The sequence below is a fragment of the Dromaius novaehollandiae genome, chromosome 2 (assembly GCF_036370855.1).
Source record: "Dromaius novaehollandiae isolate bDroNov1 chromosome 2, bDroNov1.hap1, whole genome shotgun sequence".
Taxonomy (NCBI): domain Eukaryota; kingdom Metazoa; phylum Chordata; class Aves; order Casuariiformes; family Dromaiidae; genus Dromaius; species Dromaius novaehollandiae.
The window spans coordinates 25,614,916-25,640,339 of record NC_088099.1 but is presented as its reverse complement, the minus strand read 5'-3'; the positions used below and the strand labels follow the sequence as shown (position 1 = coordinate 25,640,339).

The 25,424-nt window shown below is 39.7% G+C and overlaps 1 protein-coding gene across 4 annotated transcripts in view; it reads right to left on the bottom strand.

Annotated features, from left to right (window-relative positions):
* CDK14 (cyclin dependent kinase 14) overlaps nucleotides 1-25,130 on the bottom strand; it is a 330,859-nt gene extending 305,729 nt beyond the window's left edge. Inside the window, exons 1-2 of one of the 4 annotated variants that reach the window (XM_064506052.1) lie at nucleotides 24,569-25,130; nucleotides 18,275-18,306 (exon numbers count right to left, since the gene is read on the bottom strand). In XM_064506052.1, coding sequence (XP_064362122.1) covers nucleotides 18,275-18,306; nucleotides 24,569-24,650 — 114 coding nt within the window. In that variant the 5' untranslated portion in view covers nucleotides 24,651-25,130. The remainder of the gene's footprint in view (nucleotides 1-18,274; nucleotides 18,307-24,568) is intronic. The other 3 variants (XM_064506050.1, XM_064506048.1, XM_064506051.1) reach the window with 3 other exon arrangements.
* Nucleotides 25,131-25,424: the final 294 nt, after the last annotated feature.

Sequence of the window (25,424 nt, the reverse complement as noted above, 5' to 3'; positions counted from 1 at the left end):
ATGTTAAACTGCAAAGAGAGAAAGTCCAGTGCCTCTTCACAATAATATCATAGCTATAATTCTTCTTCATATAGTGTTATGTAGAGTAGGTGTGACTAGTGTAAATGATAGTATTTTTGTGAGAAGAGATCGCATGCCAGTAGAAATACATATCTTTTTTTTTAAAAAAAAGAGAGCATAGTAAGTAAATACCTGTCGATATTTTGAGTTTCTGCATTTGTTTAAATTCACAGCAGAGCCAACTACATTCCCTCCTGTCTCCCTTGTTTTCTAAGTATTTTCTACAACATTTTCTAAATTATATGCTTTGATTGAGAAGCTCAACAAAATGACCAGTGGACGTCCCTTCACACCTAAATTATTCTCTTATTTTTCTTTCACACTAAATTTTTGTATGCCACCTTCCTACCCAGAGTTATTTTACTACGTATTTATTAACTCCTGCAAATGCTGAATAATAATGGAAAGGCTGACAGACCCCTAAAAATAGCAGGACAAACAGCACCAACACTGCAAAAACTCTAAAGTGAGAGAGTGAAAATAAAAAACTAATACTCCCATTTGAAAAAATTCTTCATCTGAGATAAGCAAAATTCTAAAGCATAGACACCAACATAAAGAGAAAAGGAAATGAAACTGAATTAGACATATATACTACAAAAACTAGCTCGTTTCACATATACCATAGCCTGTAGTACATTACTATGATAGCTACCAGCAAGACACTTGAACTCACCTACACAAAAGATTTTAAAATGCAGATGACAAGCACAATAGTAAAAAAGGACAAAATACATATATGATCTTTATTAAATATAAAGCATCATTATTTCTCAAATAAAGAAATAGAAAAATGCAGAAAGTTAAACTAGTTGAAATTTTTACAGCGAAAATTTTTCTCAAGAAACAGCCACTTTTTGCAGAAACATAATGGTTTCAGTAAAGCTGCCATTAAGAAATGATTTTTCAAAACCAAAATCAGAGACAGATCTGCCTCTCCAAGAAAGAAACTTATCTGATAATCACAGAACTCAGCTGGGCTGTAAGATGTGCAGGCCAAAACTCACTGTTTGGATCAGAAAATCAGCTTTTCTACAGTGGGCTGCATGTTTGAGAAAAGGAGAAAGAAGGGTTTTTGATCCTGATACAGATAAAAGAGCAGCTGAAATCTCAGGGCTTTGAAGGATAGATAAAATGTTTAGTTCCCAGGTCAGAGTAAGGTTTACTCCACTGCTACAGCAAAGGAGCCTTTACTCGCAACGCTTACCTGGTGTTGCACAAAAAAGCACACGCACACACAGAAGAAAACTGCCTAGAGAAATAGCCAAATTTTGAAGGAAATGGAATACAAACAAATTAAAGCAACAAGTCCCTACGGTCTCATTTGAAAATAATACACCGGAAACCAAGTTGTAAGGTGAAACTATCCCTCCTAGCAATGGAAAAGAAAGAAACTAGATGTTAACAGGAGCTGGAGGAAAACAGTTTAGCTGTAAGTTATTTTGAAGCATTTTAGAATTGTTAAAAAGGCAGAAAGACCACTATTAAACATAATAAGACACTTGCTTTTCACTGCTGTTTTTAAATTAAGTTTATAAAACCTCTAGAGAATGAAGTCACATTTTGAGTCCTATGTAAGCTAAGGCATTTTCCCCTCCCTTGAAAACACCCACATGGCTTCACTATACTCCAGCTTTCCTTCACTGTCGTTGTTCTCTTTACTCTTCTTTCTTGGCTCCAGGCTATACTACAACGGATTTGCCAGCAGCTCTATATATTAGGTGGATTTCCAGGAGACAATTCATTTCAGCAAAAAGAATGATTTTTTCCTCTTAGCTTATGCCAGGCATCTGAATAAGATAAATCATGAACTGCAGAAGATTTTAACCAAGACAAGGCTATGACTATGCTTGGGGTTTTGCCAGCAGAAGTAGTATTGTTTAACAACAATATTCCTAACAAATGTTACCATACCATTGCTATTTTAACATGTCCCTAGCTCTGAGCAATAAAAATTGAACATAAGAATGGCAATATTGGATCAAACCACCAAGCCCAGCATGCTTTTTCTGACACTCAGTAGATCGGCTCTGTGGTTTTTGTTGAGAGAGTGTGCATACCCTTCCAGTGAGAGTCACCTCCATATGTTTTTCATTTCTCCCCTCCTCCAACATCTGTTTGCTTGCCCAGACATCCTTTGTTGACTCTCTCCTCAAACCTTGGGAAAATTTCTCTCCCCCAAGTCCTGGGGAGACTCTTACCTTCAGAACAGGCCCTGAAGCACCTTCACTGCAAGAAGCCAGAGAGGGCAAAATAAGGCAATGAGATCAATTCACTTAGGCCCTGCACAGAAAACTTCCTTCATTCCATCCAACTAATTTATTTTGAACCACCTTTTCCACATCATTCACAGTGTTGCAGATCTGGCATATTCACTCTCAGTGATCTTTTCCAGACTTAGCAGTCCCAGTCTATTTGGTTTCTCCTTACAGCATAGCTCTCCCATAGCCTCATAGCTGTTCGACTTATTCTCTCTAGTTCTAGCACAGCCTTTCTGGGAGGGATTCCAGAAGGCACTTCAACGAGTTGCCAAAGAACAAGCGAGCAAACTAAGGACTGAGTGGTGACCTCTTCTGTATAGGCATACAAAGGAAGAAACATCAATGACCCTCTCCTGTCATCTCCCAGCTCCTTCAAAGCTTCCAAGTAAAAAGCAGAGAAGCAGCAGGGCAGCACCTCTTCTACCTAGAAAAGCCAAGGACACACTAGCAACACAGTTGCTTGCTTCTCCTCCCAAATCATTCAAGTCAACATGAGGGAAATAGTTTATACCAAGTGTGCAGAAGTTAAAGGGTATATAGAATATGTATACTGGATAAAGGCAGGATGAAATACCAATTTGAGACCCAATCTGCAGTTTGAATATATCACTCTGCAGACACCAATTAATTTATTCTGTATTTGCATTCACTTTTGATGATGAAATGGGTTTGAATAAGCTTAGAACCAATGCCCAATTTTCACTTTATTTGAAAACAGATTTGTAAGCTTTACTAACTTTAAAGACTAAAAGTCTTGCTATAAATATTTCCAACATCCTTAGTTACTTCTTGAAAATACTCTTATTTATAACCAGCCATTTCTAAATATATTTTTAAATATTTATAAATAGACAGCATAGTTAATGGAAAAATTATTTTCTAAGAAGCTAGGGAAGAGTTCACTTGTTTATGTTAAGGCCACATATCAGCATTTGGGAGCAGGGAAGGAAAGGAGGAGGGGAGGTATCTACGCATGCATGTGTACACATTACTGAGACAGGGAGTAAGGAAGGACATAGCTGTGCATATAATATACCAACTCTTTAGTCTCCTCTACTCAACATTAACATTACAGCTTTATTTAAACAGTACAAAAGAAGGAGGTATCAGTTAGGCTGCAATAGCATTACGCAGAGACTTCATCAGGGAAACTTAAACATGAAAGAACTTAAATTTTCTTGTCCAAGTGAAAAGAATCCATTTCTTTCCAAAAGCACATTACAGAATACCTGAAAGTCTAACTCATATGCTTGGTGCAATTGCCAGAGACAAAAATATTTATGACAAACTCTGTATACTGTCATATCAATCACTTCTACGCTCTTGCCTGCATGCTAACATTTACACTCTGCTGCTAACATTTATCTGGGCAATAACCTGTGTACAATACAAATGAAAAGAAAAGTAGGCAAAAACTATTAGCTTGTACTTGCTTTGCTTATTAAGTATTATGTTACAAATCAAGCCTTTTCTTCTATGCATATGCAACTTTTTTGACAATTTCACACAGTTCCTGGAAGTCAGTGAAACTCCCAGTGCATGAAGCAAAGTGTGTTTTATTCTTTGCAGAAACTTGACTAAGAACTTAACTTAGGAACCCAACACTAAAATCTGTTGCAGTTACCAATAATATGAATCCAACAGAAAAACACATGGTGACCTGTTTATTAAAAGGTACTTAAACTGATGACCCCATCTAGATTAACAGAACACAAAGTTTCTTGAATGCATTCTTGTGATCAAATTAAAGAGATCTAAAAGTCTATCCGCAAAGGGAGAAAAGTAACAGACACAGCAAAAGATTAAAGAGGGATAACAGAAAAGGTAGAGATGATGGATTTGAGTTCCTGTCTATATCAGCTACTGCTAATAATAATAAAAAAGTAATCACATTGCATTTATAGCTCAGGCTAATTCTGGTAAGAGCTTTATGATGTTTTCAGTGGCACAGCAGAGTACATTAATTCAGAAATGCCAAAATGCACCTAAACACTGGAGTTTTGTTTTGCATTTTATCATTTGTCTCAGTTGTTAACTTCAGCCATTAAGACAAAAACAATCTGTTTCAGTCACCAGGATTCATTAACCCATGACTGATTTTTCATTATGTGCTTTGGGATTCATTTTTTAGTATTTTAGACAGTAATTAGCTAGTTTGGGAGCAAATCCTCTCTGAGGGATCATTAATTAATTACAGTCATGTCATTTATTAATTCATATTTTTCTTTCCAAAACTATACAGCAAAAGTATAATTTACTCCCTTCTCCTAAAACTACTAATTTACAATAGTTCTTTTTTACAGTACAATTAATTATGGCCGTGTTTTAAAGTGTCCCAAATTTGATCAAACAGCAACCTAAAGGTACCATTTTTTAGCACAGTGAATACAATTTTCTGAACTCTTAAACAGAAGCAGCAAGCTACTCAAGACAGAGCTTCATAAACAAGTCTCCAGGACGCAAGCTGTCCTACTCTTGCAGAATGGCAACTATACCACAATAAGAGCACGTAAAGGGGCAATACCAAACAAATGCAACTTCACATAAGACAATTTACCCCTGAACGTAATGTGATCACGTGCCAATCTTAGATGTACGCCATGCTTTCAGAAATAGAGGTCATCCAGCTGTGCTTCACTGGTGTTGGCAGCAGTTTTGCATGCATAGACAAATAAGTTACAGATACAATATAACCTTTTCACACAGAGAACACAGCCCTATTTTCATCATCAACTCAGACTCATTCCTAGAAATCAAGGGTTACACCCTGAACTGTTAAAGCCAGAATTACAACCAGGAGTCCTGGTGACAGCCAATAAGATGAAATGAGTATTTCTGGTTAGAATCTGGTTCCACAACTATTTTTTCCACATGATATTTCTTAATGCTAATGGCAGTTCCAAAACGGGAAACATTTCAGGAACAAGCCCACAAGCAGAGCAATTCATGGTAGGAAGCATTTAAAGATCACACTCTAGACCAAGATTTGAGAGGTTTCAATTAGCCTGGACTTGCTCCATACAATTCCACGTGATGCATATTTAAGCAGAGGCTGAAACATATCTAAAGAAAAACTAAATTAGAGAACCATGAAAACAACTCCAGAGAATAGATAATAAATGTGATGGCATATTCCCCTCTTCCCCTAAGCTACTGGAGGAAGAACCACATATTAAAGTCAGGATCTTCCCCCCCACCCCCCACACCACCTAAAAGCATTACGAGTCAGATGCAAAAATGAAGAGGGTTGTTCACACCCCTCTAACACTGTCCTTCCCCCATCTTTAAGAGTGTGCTTTAAAAAGGGAAATATTGACACACAGTGCAGAATTTTCCTCCACGGAGAAAGCTTACTTGTACTCTGATGCTTTTAGGAGGAAATGTTTCCTCATTCCAGATAAATTATCAGGAGCTCCAAAATGTCTCCAGAAGTTTCCTAGGAAAGCATAACCCCAAGGGAAAGAAGCTTTATTTCTGATGAGAACATACAGTCCTTTCAGAGTTTCATAAATACAGGCCTTTTCCATCTGTAGGTTACTTCTTCAGACTCTCTCACTTTCGAAACTAACATCACTGAAGAATAAGGAATAAGGAGAATAAGGAGAAGCTTAAACCCACGTACATGTATGTTAATAAAAACTAACAGCACAAAAGTCTCCTCCACCCCCTTTTTATTTAATTCCTCATGGAAACAGGAGATGAGGGGAAGTTATGCATTCAGATAATAGGAGAAAAGAATAAAATCTAAAACCAGCAATAAGACTGCGTTACTTGCTTTTCTACAGTACCAACTGTTAGGGTCCGAGAGAAACAGAAGGCCTCTCCCCAGGTGCCTCAGGCAGATGAGCTGTGGATAGGAAAGTGCTTTGGAAAATAAGCTTTTAGTTACAAATGTTCTAGAGAATCTTCTCTCAATCTTTGGATTTTTTAAAGCTTTTATAAACAAGTGCTTTGAAGTAGTACCTCTTAAATTCTGTTTAGAACTTGAACCACAAATACGTGTAACACACTGTACAGAACTGCACAGGAAGTAAATCATCACTCCTTACAGAAACATTTCAAGTTTTATATATGACATAACCAATAAAGTCAACTGCTTGTGACAAAATGATGCAAGAAGCTTCAACCAGACCGCAGTAAGAAAGCAGCTTGCTATACAGTGGATAAAATTTCAAACAAAGGTAAGAAGCAAATTTAGAGTACAATTAATAGAATGTCACTAAATAACTCTAATTCTATACCTGTTCTTTAGAAAAAATACATTTTTTTCCATTCTTTCCTTCTTCTCCAGGAACGCTTCTCTATATTTGTCATGAAAGATAGAAACTGAACAAAATCTGATTAACAAAATTCTGCAGGATAAGGATCTAGTCACGGTAGAACATCTGCTCCCGACAAAGTCCTCCATCATGACCAAACCATAGCAGCCTCTTGGACAGACCTCCAGGACTCATCTCCTTGTTAATGGGTCTTGAACATACTCATGAGCTTCACTAGATTATATGGGCATAGCTCCAAATAGGTGTCTTAGCTCCCCCTCCCCTTTAACAGGTGGCACCAAAATGAAACATCGCTTTAACTGTGAAAATCTATGTCATTTCCACCCCACTTCTGTAAAAACAAAAAATTAATAGAGCTGGCAATAAACCTGACAGAAGATCTCAATTAGAACTTTGCTGAAATAAATGCAAAAGACAGAATTTCAGAAAAACAGTTCCAGCTTCCCTGTAAATTTTGTTCAGGTATATTGGAAATTTTTTCCCTAAGATGGAAAACATCCATCAAAATAACTTAGATTTTTTTTTTGAAATACCATTTTGCTGAATATCATTACATTGGGTTCAATCTATGATCTTTACCATTGTCTTAATATCCATATATTGGGCATGATTAAGCACTCTCTCTGTACCACAGAAAAGACCTTGTTTTAGTTTATGAAAAATATATGTACTTATTCTACCTCACAACTTCTTAGTTACTGCAATCTTACTTTCAAAAATAAAAATTACATTTTCGTATTGGTTTGAATAGAGAATGTCTTGGAAGTTCTGTAACATGTCCTTTTGAAGCGCACATAAATTAAGCATACTCCTTCATCTTCTCCGAGATTCTGTTACAACTTGACAATGGCCAGACACATCACATTTAGATGAGCCATACTACACTACTAAATAAATAAATATCTCTCCAGATGTTCTTCTCCAGTTTCTGGAATCCTGTGCATCTCCAAGGTCAGCATGAGAAGCCTGCAACATCCTGTTTCTATCTGGTACTTCTCTCAACATGAGCAGCCAAGATAAATCAAAGCTCCCCCCTCCTTCCTCCAAACAGAGCAAACCTGCAGTCATGAGAAACTTCACACAGCTAAACAAGGCAAGGCATGGTAAGAATGATAACGAACCCAAGAAATGGCACTGCCTGGATAACTTGCATGGGTAAGCTTAAAAAAAATTACTAAATTTTTATTTTTTAGCAAAGGTGTAAAAGATTGCTATTTTAACTGTAAAACTACATCAGTAGTCGGTATCACTGAAGCAGAGCAGGTTGGAGATCATTTCATAAGACTGGCTGTTTACAAAGCAAATAAATGTATGTCACCGAACTGCACTTTACATCAGTGCTGCCGTTCTCTCGGTTGCCACAGCCTGAATAAAGCCCGCCAGTGCTTGCCCCCTCTCCCTGGCCACTCAGTTCAGGACACGCAGCTCCCACTCTCTGGCCGTGCTCCAATGCTCTCTGCAGCTGCCTCAAGAACTGCCAAGCACTTCAGTAGCATCCTTTTCACCACTGGCAAGGCAACAATACCAGCTTAAAAAAAACAAAAAAGACAAATGGAAGAAAGATGAAACGGTGAATACTGTTAATTCAACTGAGACTAAGCTATAAAGAAAAACAGCACAAGACAGAAAAAAACAGAAGAAATCAAAGAACCATATGCCTCAGAGTTAACTGACACCTACTGAAACTGTATGTGGGCAATGATGCAGTTTTAGTCACATTACTGGATAAAAGTAAAATAAAACCAGAAACAGTTACAATAAGAGGGTTAGTAATTCCAAAAGATATAGAAGTGGCTGGAGAAACCAGTCCCAGACTTTGGGAAGGGGGGAAGTTAACAAAAGAACTTCCCAAAAAATAACTACGTGTATGAAAATCTTGTTCCTCTATCAGTAAGTAACAATTGCTGTATGTTAATAGGGAGGTGGAGATAAAAAACAGGGGATACCAATTAGGTTCAACATGTCTTCCAATACACTCTCTAAACTGCTTTCTATAACCGTCTAACAAAACAGCAAGGAAAAATACTTCAGCTGAGAGGGTCGTAATTTAAGTCTCAACAATATTTCTTGCAACATACTTTGGATAACAGAAACCCTCCCAGATTTCAAAGCTGAAGAGCATATATGACCTAACTAATCACAGCAAGTGACCTCAAACAATTTTTTTTCAGACTGCTGAATTTCCAAGATGAAAGTCAGAAAACAAATCCAAGAACAGCATGAAGCCAGCCTCCAGTACAATTTTAGGATCACTGTGGCCACAATCCATGCCTTAGTCTGAATGCATAGTTTGCCAGGTTTCACTGAAGGAAAGGGTAATCAAAGAATAATTATAAGTAAAATAGTGCTGAGCATGATTCTGTACAATTAAGAATCCACGGGTAACAAGAAATCCATTTTACCCTCATTAAAAGGAACAAGAAAACTCCCTCAAACACATATATGTGGAAGAAAATCTTTTTGTAGAGTGTGAGTTATCAGACTAAAAACTAAGAGAAAGTTCATATACAAAAAAACAAAAAAGCTTATCAAGCACATGACAGTAGGGAACAAAACTCTTGAGCCACTTGTTTTCCTGTCTTACAAAGTATGGAGTAAGATCTAAAGCTAGTCACTTTGCTTTTATTTCTTAAGATTCAAAAAGGTGAAAAATCCAGATCCTACAGAGAAGCTTAATTCTGATGAAGTAACTAGCTCAGGAGAAGCCAAACACAAATAGTTCCAGTTGTTATTTGGAATCGTTTCTAATGAACATTACATGCTCTCTCAGACAAATGACAGCAGCAAGACCGCTAAGTTTTCAGCAGCATTCTAGAAGGATAGAACTCTCATTTCTACTTATTAAATCATTTCCAATGTTTCACATTTAAACAATCTATTATACAGAAGTTTGAATTATCAATCTCTATAAAGAGAATTGTCATACCTGAAAAGAACAAAAGAAGTACTAGCAAGACTGTGACTCAACTGTCACTGAAGTAGAATGCTTTACTGGAAGAGAAAAAAGCTAAACAAATACTAGAATATAATAGACAGAGAAAAAGAGCTGTAAGGCAACAGCAATTTCTTTAGGCCTTAATATTACCAAAATAGAGTTTGTATGCGCAAAACAATATTATTTTGCTTAAATAAGCTGGTGATAACCTGCACTCTCTCCTTCTTACCCATTCCATATAAATAGCAAGAGATGTCAGTTGACTCATACCCTTGGTTGCTGTGGGTGGGATCCTTCAAATACAGAGATGTGAGTGACATTGTAAGACACCAAAGAGAAGGCATCACACATGCAGAATTTCTCAGGAAAGTTAAAAAAGCAGACAGAAAACAGTTTCATTTAGATTCTTCTGTGAGAACTAAAATATTAAATATAGTCATGTGGATGTTAATATTGTGACTTGGAAGAAAGAAGAAAAAAAAAGGCAAAAAATAAAGACTGAGTACAAGGAAGGTGAAAAAGACAAACCCATCAAGCAAGTCACAGGATTACTCCTCTTCTTGCAACTGGGACACTGGCCAGCAAGGTCAAGGACAAGAATCTACTGATACAATATGTAGCATACATTGTTTTGTTATTCCATTTCATTTAATCTGTCAATAAATTACTACATCCCATGTATCCCAAGAAAGCAGAGAGCCAGATTTACACATAAGCATAGTTCAAAATATTAATAGCCCGCATTCAGATTCCACATCTCTCAAATGCATATACCTTCTCATTTAATCCACAGGAACATGCAACATGAAAAAATGCATGCGCAAGTGAAAAAAGTAGGCCTGAAAATTCCTCTCATTTTGCAATGCTTCTCTGATATCTACATTTGTCTGCAGGTCAGAACAAAGGTTACAGCTTTAATATGTCAACATTTTGGCCAGATCCTCACAAGATCACTGCCAGAGATGTAGATTCAGATGAACTTCCACTCTTTTGCTTCAAATCAGAAAGTGACAACTAGCAGAGTTCATCTCCTTTTGGCAACAGGATTTCACTGTACTGCTGTGGAGTGAGAAGGAACACCTCCCCACCAAGTCTGTTCTTTTGGAACTCCTAAACTTAGAAGGGCTTACAATACGTTACAACATGTTCTCAGGTAACAAGTAAGGATTTTTTTCCCCTCTTCAAAAAAAAGAAAAACCATTTTTGTTTTTACAGTATCCCATGGTTTATTTTGAAATAATCTGAATCACTCAAGCTTATCTTTAAGACCTGAAGGTGAGCCTCCCATAAAGTTCATCTGCTTTCAGAGAAAACGTAAGTGACATATAGATTTCAACTAGTAACACAAACCCTTCTTCCGTCCAGCATCCATAGGGCAGGAGAAGGCAGAGAAGGGGAGTAAGCAGTTTCACATTTACAACTGATTTAATCTTTTCTTCTTACCCCATAGAAATACTATATACTTTTTGAAAAGTAACTGGATGCATTCTGCAGAACATGCCAGTTAGAACACACAACTCAGCACACCAGTGGCTCAGACAAAAAGTCAAACCACCCTAGGTAAATTTCTGCTGCTCGACACATTTAAGTGATGCTCTGAGATGAAAACTCTTCCCTGAGCATGAGAGAAATAAGTTCTCAAACTTGGGTCTCTTAAAACCAGCTTACCCACTACCAACAGCAACAAAAAAACCTCCTGTTCTGAATGAATAAAGGTCACTGTCAAGTAAATCTAAAAACCTTCCAAATAGCCTTGATTCTGCTTCAAAGCTTTAAAGCTGCACACACCAGAACAGTCACTCTCCAGTTAGTTTTGCTTGCCAGCTTTTCTGCCACCTGTCAATTACCTATTAACTTGCATGACGGTCACCTAGACCTGATTCTTTAGTGTCTCCTGTTGTCCAGAATCATGCTTTCTTCCACATGCAAGGCAGTACATGGAAATGATAAGAAACCCTAATTTAGCCATATAAACCAAAGAAAATTTGTAATAATGTGAGGCTGTCCTAGGCATGTTTTTAAGCCACAGCAAGTTTCACAAACAAGTATTTTTACAACTGATAAGTGCATGTCACACAGCTAATCAAATAAGAAACTGCCACACTCTAGCAAAACGGCAATATTTGCCCTTTCCTCCACTCCATCCTCTTCGTTCTCCCACTCACCTGAACACATTTGCTAATACTATTGTCAGTCCTCACTATTGTCAAGAGGAAAGATTATTCCCTGGTTCAGCTAAAGAAGTTCAAGCAGCTGAGAGAATGACTTTGTAAGAACTGAACTGTTTGTACCACCAAGCTACAAATACCCATGTATTCCCCTCACACAACAGTCCAAAGAACTGGTGACATGAGTCAGAATCATACTTCACTAGACTGGCCTCAGATACTGGCACATGGCAACAGCTATCTGTAAATCTGCAGGCAAGCTGGTCTCCAAGCCACCTGCCTCTAGGGAAGCGCTGCACCAACAGAAGATCCTCAGTAGTCTAAGCAATGGTATGCGGGGGAAGAAAAGTGGAGATAGGAGAGGTAAGCACACAAACCCACCAAGCCATCTCCTAGGTATCTCCCATGTAACAGAATGGCTCACAAGACAATGTTATCGCCATCCTTCCTCCCTCTCAAAGGTGGTGGGCTGGAAATATCACTACCTGACATTATTCCTTGCTGTAAATCTGAATTACATAAACGTAGATGGGCTTCACGCAGAAAGCATCAGATTACATTGTTGAGTTTTCACCTTTCCCCAGAAGATTTTTTGCCTGTGTCATGTCCCAAGCAATACTTCACAAGCAACAGCTTCCAATATTATCTTCTGCCCAGAATTATCTTCCCTGTCTTTTACTTTGCAACGAATATCTGAATGGACCCATCTCTCAAGACCCTAACCACATTGCTACACATTTGGCAAGCTAACTTAAATCACTAGATGAAGATTTTCTGACCCAACTTCTCAGTTTTCTTTAGACACTGCTTTGACACCTATGTTTCTGTTTGTTTTCCAGATTAGATTTAGTTGGGGTTTTTTCCTATCACTACTTCTTAAATCCTCTTCCCATCAGCCTTTAGTCACATGTTATAACTGATATCCTTATGTTACCTGCTCAACCTAGCATTAAGCTGAGGTCTGTATCAGAACTATCACATACCCTAAGTCAAGGCTACGGATAACCTCTTCCTCAAAGGTTTTCAGACCATCTATAAACATTACCCATAAAACACTTATTCCAGCCACTTCTCTGGAAATTTTCCACCACATAAAGCAGTTCAGTAGTCACCAAGCTACTGCTTCCTAAATGTGAATGAAATAATCAAGAAGCAGACAACTAAGCCATGGCTTGTAATGATTTGACAGTATGTTGACCACTCAAGAATTATCTCACCCAAGAAGGAGGAATAGCAAGCACGCTTCCAAAACCACCTGTATCACAGGTTTTTCCCAAAGGCTATCACACACCAACCCCACGTTTTTAAGTCTTCCTGGAGTGAAGTAACCAAAGCCTATTCAAAGATCCTACAAAGTAACACTAAGTCCCATGAGGGCAAAAATTCCTTCTTTCTCCTCCATGCCTTTATTGAAAGTAAAGAGTTGGAGAGAAGGTTCCCATAATCTAGCTCCTGTCCTCCAGAAGGAGGAATTAAAGATAAAATTGCATATCTGTACTTCTCACATGCACTCTTCTCCCAAGCTACTTACTACAAAAAGTTGGAAAAAATGCACAAATCTTTAGTGTATTAGGTACCTCCTGTCACTATTGCATATTATTGCCTTTAAACTCCTCTTATGTGTTCATTAAAGCTCCACTTTTTCTACTACATCACTCCTTTTAACTCCTCAAATTCAAAACTTTCTCTAGGTAACCGTTCTGGTTCAGAGATGGGCTTCCTTTAAACTATGACATTCTTCATGACAACATCCCACAGAAAGAACAGCCTTTTGTTTTTGTGCGTCAGTGTTTGTTTTTTGAGAGAGTAAGCAAGTGGGAGAGCAAGAGCAAGGGAGAGCACATGACAGAATCAAGTAGTAGCCTGGCAAGGCTCTTTCCCCTTTCACATGCTTCCACTTTAAACACACACAAGTTGTTCCACGTGTAGCAGAATAAATGAAATTTGTCTTCCTCATAGTTGGAGTCTCTCAACATAGTAGGGAGTAAAGGAATACTAAGGATTTTCCTGAGGACAGGGTATTCACAATATTTCTCTTCCACATTGACTCTCCTATACTTATAAGATCTTGCATTCCAGCTTTCCCAGCAGAGGAAATTCTCATCTCTGTGCTTCAGCCAGCTACATGCTTTCATCAAGTTTCTAGGAGTCCAGTACTGATCAACTTCAAAGTTGCTGGGTGGAGTTGGAATGTATTACGTGTGTAGCAGGGACAACCACAGTACCCTGATTTCTTAAGGAAGCCACTCAACAGTTATTTCTCTGAGGTGCTCCTACACCACATAAGGCAACAATCCTAGCAATTCATATTGATTTTGAGGCTTGAGATTATTTGGATTTGATTTCATAATGATATTGATATTAATTTACCTAGTGTTATACATACGACTGAAGGTCTTAAACCACAACTTAAGTGCTTAATGAAACCACTAACAACATAGGGACAAGAACCAACATCTAGAGACTGACTTCTACAACAATTTAGAAATAAACAACAAGAGCAAGTAGGTAACCAAAGGAACAGGTTACCAGAGTTGTGATGAGATGAGTCATGATATGAACAGTGGGTGTCCCTCCAATAAATATGGTGCAATTCAACCACACGTTACTGGTCTTGATCACATTCATCCGAGTGAACAAGAAAATAGTTCCACCATTACAAGACACACTGGACAAATTCCCTAAGTCCTTGTCGTGATAAAGGTCCAAACACATCAAAGCAATCGTGCATAGTTAGAAGTTATTACTCTACACTTTCACAGAGCAAAAACTATTTGAGCACAAGTAAGTTGTTCACTCACGGGCCAAACATTTTATAAACAGCTCATTGCACATCATACAATATCTCAGAGGTGTTCATCATTTATCTTGCTATCCAGAGTAGATATGATGCAGAAAATGGCACATAATCACTGTCTTCAACATTTTGCCTAAAAGAATGAACGGGACACTTTCTATGCCAGAACCTACAATCAGAAGGAAAGGAAGTTCCTTAGGTTTACTTTAGTTTGCTTTGAAAAGAAGGGCAATTCCATGTTACAGTTTGCTTTCTTCAGAGAGCAGGTAATGACATTTTGGGACACAAGAGGAGAAGAAAAATTGTGCCTTACTGTCCCTCACTCAAATAAACTAACCTTGAAAACAGGCAAGAACAGCCCTCCCCCGCAACCCTGAATTTCAATTAGATATTTCATGATAAAAGAATCTGATCCACAAACCATTCAAACCAATGAGAGTTTTTCCACTAATTTGAGTAGGTATTGGAACAGGCCCACGTTCCATTTGCCACAATGTGGCTAGTAAACGTTTGCATGCCGGAAAGGAAAAGGTAAAAGTTAAAAAAAAACTTCTTTGCTGCTTTGAATAAAAGGCAATTCAAAAAGAGATCTGTATCCTACTCAGTTATTCATGTAAGTCATAAGATGTCATAAGCTCTCAGGAAGGTAGACAAGCTATCAGTGAATTGAAAGTTCCACATTAATTCAAGTGTTCCCATGGACTGAAGTAAAGCATAGCAAGTATCTACAGACAATATTTTTTTAAGTTAAGGTTTAATGGAAGCTATATAACAGCACGTACCAAAAAGTGACAAATCCTACACTATTTCTTTGTACTATTCCTGCACTCTAAGCTTATGGGCAGGTCTAAATGTACAACAAAGATCCCTAAAACATTTCTGGAACAACTAAAAATATTTTCTAGGTCTGAGATACGAAATTTAATCCATTTATGATGCAAACATCACATAATTCATTCACAGGCTTTGCTGTTCATGACTCTTTTTGGTCTTAATTTGCTAAAGGGATTATTTTCATATCCCACGGAAAGCAATTATGTGATACGCTTGCCTGCCATGTTTGATATCTTAATTTTTAGGAGTTTCTCTTCAAAGGAAAGAAGATTTCCCACAGTGTTGTACACTTCTGAGCTACCGTGTCCAGTGGATCTTATTCAACCTGCTTTACACTTGAACAGCTCATTAAGTGCTAGATGCAACATCTAGAATGTGCATAATAATCTGACAACTGACTTGGCTGCAAACCCAAACATTGCAGCTTTAGAAAGGTCTTCATCCTCTTCACTCCGTTTTCCCTATCCCTCAGAAATTTCAGGCCCCTGCCATCCTGCATTTTCTACTGGTTACTTTGGTCACAATTTAAAAGGCTAAAAACAGGAGAAGTTCTTCTTCTCTACTGATGTGTTAGGAGTGTAGAGTCCTTCCCCTCAGTTCATTGCTACTTGTTCAATCCCTACTTCACATGCCAATTTCCCCCCAAGGAAATTAAAATCATGCATTGGAAAAAAAATACCCAGCATCTTTCAATACCATGAAAGGATAAAAAGAGTATCTTTTCACTGTACAGAGAGAAAAAGTTGCTTGTTAAACACAATGCAAGTTTCAGTGGTGGACCATGTCATTTTTCATAGTAAGAGACCAAAGAAATTGAGGCAAAACAGTGCTTGGGTAACTGACTCCTCTCTCTTATCTTAATAACTTCATCCCTTATATCTCAATACTACATATACTAGCCAGAAACTAGACTTCTTTCACTGTACATCACAGTATGGTCTTAATAATGTTTTTCAGTATAGCCTTATGAGACCAATAAATGTGCTCACTCCTCTGCTTGCCAATATTCTCTCTCTTAGAAGGATGTGTCATTATAATCAGGTATACTGTTGTTACCGTTTTATATTTTCGCTTGAAGGATGTTTGAAAAGAAAGGAAGTAAGTGATATGTGGTACAGCCTGTTCTTTGATTCATACTTTCAGCTAGATAATTCCAAGAACTGTTTTACCGAGCTTGAAGAGATCAGCAAGGACAACCAAAAAAAAATGTAAGCACACTTTTCTTTCTTCTAAGAAGTGTCATATGAAACTATGGAACAGAGGACAATAACATCACATCAAGCTCTTCCATATTTACAGGAGACAGAAGAAAATTCTTTTGTGTATCCTTCCCACCAGCCTTCTCTTGCCACCACTGCAGTCAGTGAATGATCTGTCAGATTCCATTAGAAACACATTTGAAAGAAACATTTTTTCAAAAACCTTTGAATTTAAATAGAGAATTTGCTGAAGTTGTCTCTCGTTCAAACAGAAAATGAAGGCTAAAGAAAATACATACAACCTGTAGATAAACAATTCTAGGAAAGGCACAAAAAAATTTCCAGCTTTGTAATACAGCATTTTTTAACTCTTAATAGATAAATTTTGATCTTTCCAAATTCTTTATCAAGTTTAATAGAAGTTACTAATTGGGTAGGTTATAACACACATATACCACCGAAGGCTTCAGAAAAAAGTACGGGACAGAAACAGACCAGATTTGTAAAATAATGATTCAAAGTCTACCAACCACTTACAAACACCGTTGCAACTTTTACAGAAGAATCACATTCTAACGATCTCATAACAGAACTACAAGACTCAGGACCACTGCGTGATCTGACAGAATTTCTGCAAACACAGTCCAACTCCAGGATCTTTACTCTAGAGCCTAATATACTCCTTGAGGAGGGGTCAAGCTGACTTAGAATCCTCTACGACACACTCAGAAAAGCACAAAAGATTCCTACCACTACTACCAAATCTGAGCACAGGGGCTAAAATCTAGTGTGATCTGTTCAGAAAAAGATGAAGTCCAATTTTATGCAACACCAAGGACATTACACCATCACTTATTTATCTGCGAATCTGGCATTACACAGCAACTCGCTTTAATCGGCCATGATTTTAACTTACTGTATGCAATATAGAAGAAGACACAGAAATGCCAGAAGTGTAACATCAGTATATGAAAATATTACTATTTGTTACCAGCTGTGGTGGTTGAGGGAAGCATAGCAAGCATTGACCACAATACTGACAGCTAATCATATCAAGACCTACACCTGTTACTGTGTAAACTTGCGCTGCAGGACAACTCACGTTGACCTGACTCTCTAAGTAAGGCCTATCATAAGCAAAAGTCAACACAAACTGTGTGCAGGGTGTTTTACAAATTAAGCTCTGTATCACTTTGGAGATAGGACAAGACCTCAAGCTGTCTTCACAAAATAATCAAATATTAGCTTCACCCATACAGTTAGCCATTTGTTTGTTGATGTTGGGGGGTTTTTTAAGTTTCATACAAAGCATCCATCATTGCTTCCTATCTCAATTGAGATATTCAGCAAATACCAAGAAGTCAATGCAGCAGCACTTTATATAAGGTGTTTTCTCAAGAAAGATGGTTTTTATTGTCTATTACAGGACAGATCTACAATTCTATGAATTACTTTGGCTAATGTTCTATGAAGTATTTTCTCTGACTATAACATTTTTACACGAATGCTTTTCATACAGCATTCAATTTCATCATATACAAAAAGCAAGCATTCCCTTTAGAGCCTTCAATAAACAAATCTGTCCGGTAGTTACTTGGAAAATGAAAGTATGTTCAAGCAATACGCGTGCATTAACATGTACATATGTGGTAACACTACTATCTAAGAGTTCCTTTTAGCATTAGGCAGAAATACTAAGACATATCTGAACTAGATAAGGTACAAAGATATTTAACCTACCTCATCAAAGCTGGTATCTTCTTTCTTCAAGGCTTTAAAATAAAAGGAAAAAGAAAATAGTTATCTGCACTGCATTTCAATGAGTACAAAGTAACTAACACCAGGAAAGAGAAATATAGAGCAACATTTTCCTGTTAGAATAAGAAGGAACATGCTGGCCTGAATAACAACTTTATAATCAAACTATGAAACTGTAAATGGAATGTAGAACTGCACGGCGCGTTTCCAAGAAAATAAATTTACATATTTATGAAAAATATTACCCTCTCAGGTTAAGGAAAATAAAAGTCCACAAGTTTATTTTAATTCCTAGTGAGCATGAAAATACTTTATGGAGAGCCTGACTGAACTTCATAAAATGAAGTATTATAAACACCTAACCACGCATTCTGTTTGTATAGTACCAAGTCTTCACAATACAGTATGCACTGAAGCAGGCTTTTTTTTTTTTACAATATATGATTTACGTTAAAGCAGGAGAGATTTCTGTCTTACTTATACTGTTAGCTTGCACATGATCAGGTAACTCGCACATAACCAAGAGAAAAGGCAGAATGAGCACAGAACATACTTGTTGTAAAGTAGTAAAGCGAAAAAGACATGAATAGTTCTGAAACTGCAGGAAAGATTAATCTGTTTAAACTTTTTCTGTTACCATACTGGATATCTTTACTAGGAACGTAAACAAAATTAATTTCTCCAAATCATCACTGGAACTGTGGCAGCCTGCAGCTAAAGGAGAGTTTTGTTTTGTTTTAATCTACACACCACGAACAGAACATTCAAGAATCTGTGCTCTGCATACTGTTATCCGAATTTGCTATTTGTTGACTTCTCTTGAAAAGCTAAAATAAGCCAAACCAAGTAACTAACCCTGGGAAAGAAAAATAGAGCAACATTTTCCTGTTACAATAAGAAAGAATAGGCAACTAGAGGAGGTAACTTGGACGATATGCTCATACACTGCTGCTCCAGAAGGCTCTCTCTTGATCACTTCAGTAGTATATTGTTTCTTACACTTAAAACCCATCGATTTCAGCAGGAGATAAACACGAATTACCTAACACCTTTGGGGATCTAGACTTCAGTGGGTTCTTTCCTCTTTCAAGTGTTCCTTCTGCCTTCAAATCACTGGTAGTTTCTAAACCACTCTCTCTCCTAAACACTGCCTTCAGAAGCAAAAGCGTACCATCTCTGAAAATGCATAACTGTAGAAGCTGTAAGACAGGCATAATTCAGGCAGGTGAGCCTGAATCTGCCTTAGCACTGTCCTGGGACACCATTGCAAGAAATTTTTCAGCTCTACAACTCCTGCCATTGGCAACAAGTTGCAAACCACATTTTTACTTGTATGGAAAAGTACTGACATTCCAGCCTTTGTTTGCCTTCATACTGCCAGTCCTTTGGGACATGAAACATGTCTTCCCTCAAATCCTTGAAGACTAGTGTTTTATGATTACTCATCTAGAATTCATGCTCAGTAACAAAAAAACTGGGGTTTTGCTGAGGAGGTTGAGGCATGCATGGTACATTTTTATCGTGAAATGCATTTTTATGGTTTTGAAGGCCGGACAAAACACTTTCAGACTGCCAATCTCCAAAATTATGAGTCAGGACAAAAAACAACAACAATAAAAAAAAACTGTAGAACAGGTGTTAAAAAAACACACGTTTAGACCTTCTTATTTACCTTTCAGGTCTCAGTGACATACAAGCTATAAATATAGCATATGGCACACTAGGTCATGCTGACAAGCTTTTCTCCCTTCACCCAACTCAAGATTTTCACGTGCCCAAAAGATTCCAAGAATAATCAAACAGCAGATAACCAAACAAAACTAACAATATAACAGAACAACAAGAAATTGACCACTGTATATTCTGGCTTTCTTTACTTTGACGTCTAACTTTAATGGAAGTGTTTTTTTAAGAATCTTCAAAGATAAGAGTTCTGGCCACTTATTTCATCAGACTGAAATTACTAATAAACAGTACGGAAACAAACAGTTTACTACACAGTGTCTTCAAAAAAAATCACCAAAACAGCATATTTTATACAACTAATGATATTATAAACATGTTGTTTTGTTATCAGAGCAATCCTTTTCTTTTTAAACTAAAAAACCACCTTTCTGAGCTAAAAAAATTAAACTGTTTACAAAGGCACTTCGCATTATCTTAGGTATGTGAGCTATGTGAGCATACATTAGGGGAGATTAGAGGAGATAACCTTTGTATTAGTGAGGAGCCAGTAACAAAGCACAGACTAGATGCCCAAAACAGCTCCGGACTGCTTTCAGAGCACTGTAAGCAATCTTCAGCAATGTTTTCTTTCTTTCCACCCTGGCGTTAGTTTTTGGCTGAACAGATCGCATAAGCAAACAAAAGTCAAACGGCATGAACTGAAAAGATCTCAAATATGATTTTAATACTACGCTAACTTTAGCAATGCATAGTCAAGAACTCTTAACATTCATATAAATTTATAAAATTACTGATTACTGATTTTAATTACATAATTATCAAAGTGTAAAATTAAGAACCAACCTGATAAAGGTTTTAATTCTAAAAGAAACAATCAATCAACTGCATCTCAAAAAGCCGTTTAACCTACGGTATAGTGTGTTCCTATATATGAACAACACACTATCTAAGCAAAGAAATTAGAATTTGTAAACTAACTTGGCTATTTGCATGCAAGTGGATATGCTGCCAGAAACCTATCAATAAAAAGGTCTGTAAATTTTTAAGATTCTTAGTTATATAATTTCCTTGTGATATGCTAAATTTTAACAGGGATACACCTTGTCACACCAGAAAACTTCTACCAGTAAAAAGGTTTTATTAGCTGCAAAGCCAGTTCATTTCTCTAGAACTGAGGACAATTTCTGCAATAAAAAGGCATGGTACCAATTTTAGAATATTAACTTCAGTTTGGCACCGTAAGCCATACGCGTTTCTTCCAACGCACCACAGTCCTGTATCATCCTTTGAAGACTTTAGCATGGGATGAATGCTCAGAGACAGACAATTTGACACTTCACAATTTTCAGCTCAGCAAAGTAATCACTCTCAGTAACAGGTACTCTAGCAATTATGGGCCAGATCACAATTTTGCTGGATGAGGATACCTAACACAGCCAGACCTGCATCACCCTCTGCCAGTCTCTGGGTGTAGCAGCTGAAATACATCACACCACAGTTAAGAAAATGGGACAAGTCTACTTCAAATGATGGCATACCAAATAACAACCCTTCTCTTGTCCCAGAAATAACTAAGCTGATCTTAAGACCACCTCCTCCTTTATCTAAAAGTACTGAGAGAATTTCCAGAACTTCCATAAATAAGTATTGAAAAATGAAATATGTAATACATTTGGGCTTTTTCTTCTTTTGGGAAACAGCTTCAACCATTAATTAGCATATTGCTGCACACTGGGGAAGAAAAACGATCACCACTTAAAGTCATTGTTGATATAGTCTCTAAAATAGAAAATACTACTTTGTGGGGAAAAAGTTGTCCTGAAGGTAGTCTGTTGCGTATTAAGTTAGATGCCCTAGCACAAGAACATGGCCAAAGACAATTAAGATTCATTTACACTGCTCTTAATGAACGGAATAATATAAAGCCTGGTACACAAATCGGAGGGCCTTATGGCATTGGAAAAACTGTATCTGGCGACCTAGATGTCAAAAATATTGGGGAGAAGGGAGGAGAATGACTAGGAAAGGCTTACCATTCTTAGAATGACCATTAGACATTCCCTACTGTAGCATGTGAAGGTTTGACTCGTTACTTACTTGGTTCAAACACCATTTCTGTTTCTCATATTGCTCTTATGATCATACCAATAACGCTGCTGTGTACTTAGATCTATGAAAACACAAACTTCAGCAGAAGAACAGGTAAGTTAAAAGATGAAGACAGTTGTTTATAATAGACAAACCACAACTGAAGACATGACTGACAGAAAGTTCAAGATTAGATACATACTAAAGTAATAACTTGCTAATCTCACCAAGGAATGCCTTATTGCCAAAAAGAGGTGTAAAACCAGCATGACACATAGCCAGAAAGCTAAGACTTTTTTCTAATGAGGTTTTGGTTTTCTCTCCTTCATTTCAACATACAAGTTAAGTACAGCACGTGTTTTAACTGAGGATTTCTTGGTATGCAAGTTAGAGTTTTTTAAACAGAGCTTTGTTTTGGTTGGGCTTATGGGTGACTCTGGGTATAAGGGAGTGACTATGTACAAGCCCCATACTGATTAATTAGATTTTCTTGCTCAAAGTGCAACTACCAGCACGATGGCCAAAATATTGGACCATCTGAGGACGGAAGAGTCTTGCTAGTAGCAGCTGAGTTTTAATAACAAAACAACCACAACAAACAAACAAACCAGCCAACCAACCACACTCCTACGCTGCCGCACACACTGCACAAAGAACGAATATAACTGAAAGACATAACAATACGTACACGTAAAATCAGGCCAAAGTTCCCAAGGAAACTGAAAGGTTTCTTAGACTGTGAAAATGAGGAAAAGAGACGATCACCCAACAGTGCCAACTAAACTATGCAGAAGCTATCACGCAGAGAGGCCTTGATGCTGAGAAGGCATTAATGGGACTGTCATCACTACAATAAAGCAGCATCTTCATTCAAGAGGTTTTCTTTGTTTATGACTTCCACCATTAGTAAAACCCTTCCACAGTGCTATTTACAAAGAGCGTCTGTGTGTGCATATATACACACACAAACGTGACAGATCAGATCAAATATCTGGCTGGCTTTTTTTTTTTTTTAACTGAAAGGAATTAAATGCATTTTATAAGCCTAAGTGATCATAGCTGAAAGCTATTTTCACATGGGGACAGAGGGACATATAGCTGTGACTTAATATTCACTTCTGAATTGAAATTTGGCATCTACCCTTGAAATACTTTCTTCCTCTGTTTTATAAATATGAATGAGTTAACCTCAGTCTTCTCCATTTTGCAGTAAGACAAGAAAAAAAAAAGATACTTGATTTCAAATGTTCTCCTACACTTAAAAAGTTTGCAGTCTTTAAAACCTAAAGTAATACATTGATCGCATGTGCAAACACATGAAAAATTATAACGCCCACATACTTCAACGCACCTCCCCGATGAGACGGTCAAGAAAATAACCACACGCCACAGCTCACTACTGCAGCGTGGGCACTTCACATCCCCTTGCCGGCACAAAGCCGCTTGGCCCTGTCCCCAGGACTGCAAGGGAAGAGCCCTGGCGGGACGAGGGGGAGGGCGCCGGCAGGCCTGGAGAAGGGCCCTTCTCCAGCCGGGTGCTGCAGAGGTGCTGCCTGCTCACACCGTCAGCGGGACCCAGCACGCTGAACACCGAGTTAAGCAAAAGCCTGTGCCAAAGACCGAGAGAAACACCAGCCGAAGCATACCAGGACTCTTTGGCATTGTTCTCAGTGACAAATCCTAAGGCAAAATAAACTGGCATCAAACCCGAACGCGATGCAGTGATACGAGGGGATGACGCGCTCAGCAGTACCCTGTTCGGACAACACTATCTCAACATGCTTTATGTCACTGAAAGACTGACAAGATTTAGCAGCAGATGACAGCCTTCTTTTGTCTGGCCTCCTAAATCACTGATCCGCAGTTATCTGCTTCAGCATCTCATGCCTCAACTGAAAAGAATGTGCAGTCTGACCAAAAAATAAATTACTAGACCTAGAGCAAAACAAAAATAATAATTTGCTTTTCCATATTTTCATCGAGGTTTCACTTTGGCAATGGAGACAGGCTGGTCAATTCTCATTTTTGTTTTTTCTAGCCTATTTTAAGCCAATTCAATTACAGAGCCATGCTGTACTGTCTGGGTTGCACACGCTGCCGGGAAATATTTGTTATTTTCCAAACATTATTCACAAGAAGTGTTTGAAAAGACTGGAACAGCACGGTTGCTTCCAGCTCTGCAGAGCACAGGATGCCACCGCGCCACTACACAAATAACTGGCAGGCGAGAAGCAGAAAGAGCCTCTTCCCAGACGGCCCCGTGTTTCGGTCCAGCCTTACCCAAACCGACCTGCCCAGCGGGGCCGGACACCTGCGCAGGTAACCGAACCGCGGGCAGAGCCGCCGGGGCGGCGGGGGACGGGGCGGGACAGCGCGACAGGCAGCCCGGGCCCCGCCGCCGCCCCCGGCCGCGCGCCCCGCCCCGCCCCGCGCCCCCGCAGGGCAACGGCCAGCGCCAACGGCCGGCGCGGGCCAACGGCCGGCGCGCGCGGCGGCACTCACCGATTCGGCTGAAGCTCTCCGACAAAGTTCGCCGCAACTTTTTCATCCTGCCGATCTTCTCGGCCGCCTGCGAGTCGATCATGTCACGCGCGCGGGCGCCCCTCCGCTCGCCGCCCGCCCCCGGGGCGCCCGCGGCGGGGCGGCCCCCGCGACCCCCCGCCCAACGGACACCGCTGCCCCGCGCGCCGAGCGCCGGCGGCCCCCGCGGGCAGGGGAGAGACTCCCCGGCTCCAGGGGGTCCCCGCCTCGCCCGGGCAGCCGCCGAGAGCAGCGGGACGGCCGCGGCCCGGCCGCGCCCGGGGAAGGCGCCCTACGTGGTGCCCGCGGCAGCTGCTCGGCTCCCCGCAGCCGCCGCGCGGCTCATAGCCCCGTCCAGTCCCCCCTTGCCCGGGCTCCCCCGGCCACAGCGAGAGGCGCCGGGGGAACGAGGCGGGGCAGGGGCAGGGGCAGGGAGGGAGGGAGGGAGGGAGGGGCGAGGAAAGGGGGGGAGAAAAGTGCGGAGGAGAGATGGAGGAGTGAAAGGAAAGTCCGGCGCGGGGGTGCGGGCACGGAGCGAGGGGCGGAGGCGAGGAGCGAGGGAGGGGTGCGAGAGGCGCTGAGAGAAAGGAGGAGGCGGAGTCTGGGCGGGCCGGGGAGTCCCACGCCGCGGCCGCGAGGAGGCGGCCGGACCCGCCAGCGCAGGCAGCGGCGGCGGCGGCTGCGGCGACGGCGGCGGGGCCCGAGGGGCGACCCCGCCGCGGCGCAGCCGCCGGGCCGCCCCGCTCGGGCGAGGGGCAGCGGGCGGGGCGGCGCTGCCCGCGTCCCCTCGGGGCGGCGGCCCGGGCCCTGCTCCTGACGCGCCGCCGGCGGGGGGAGG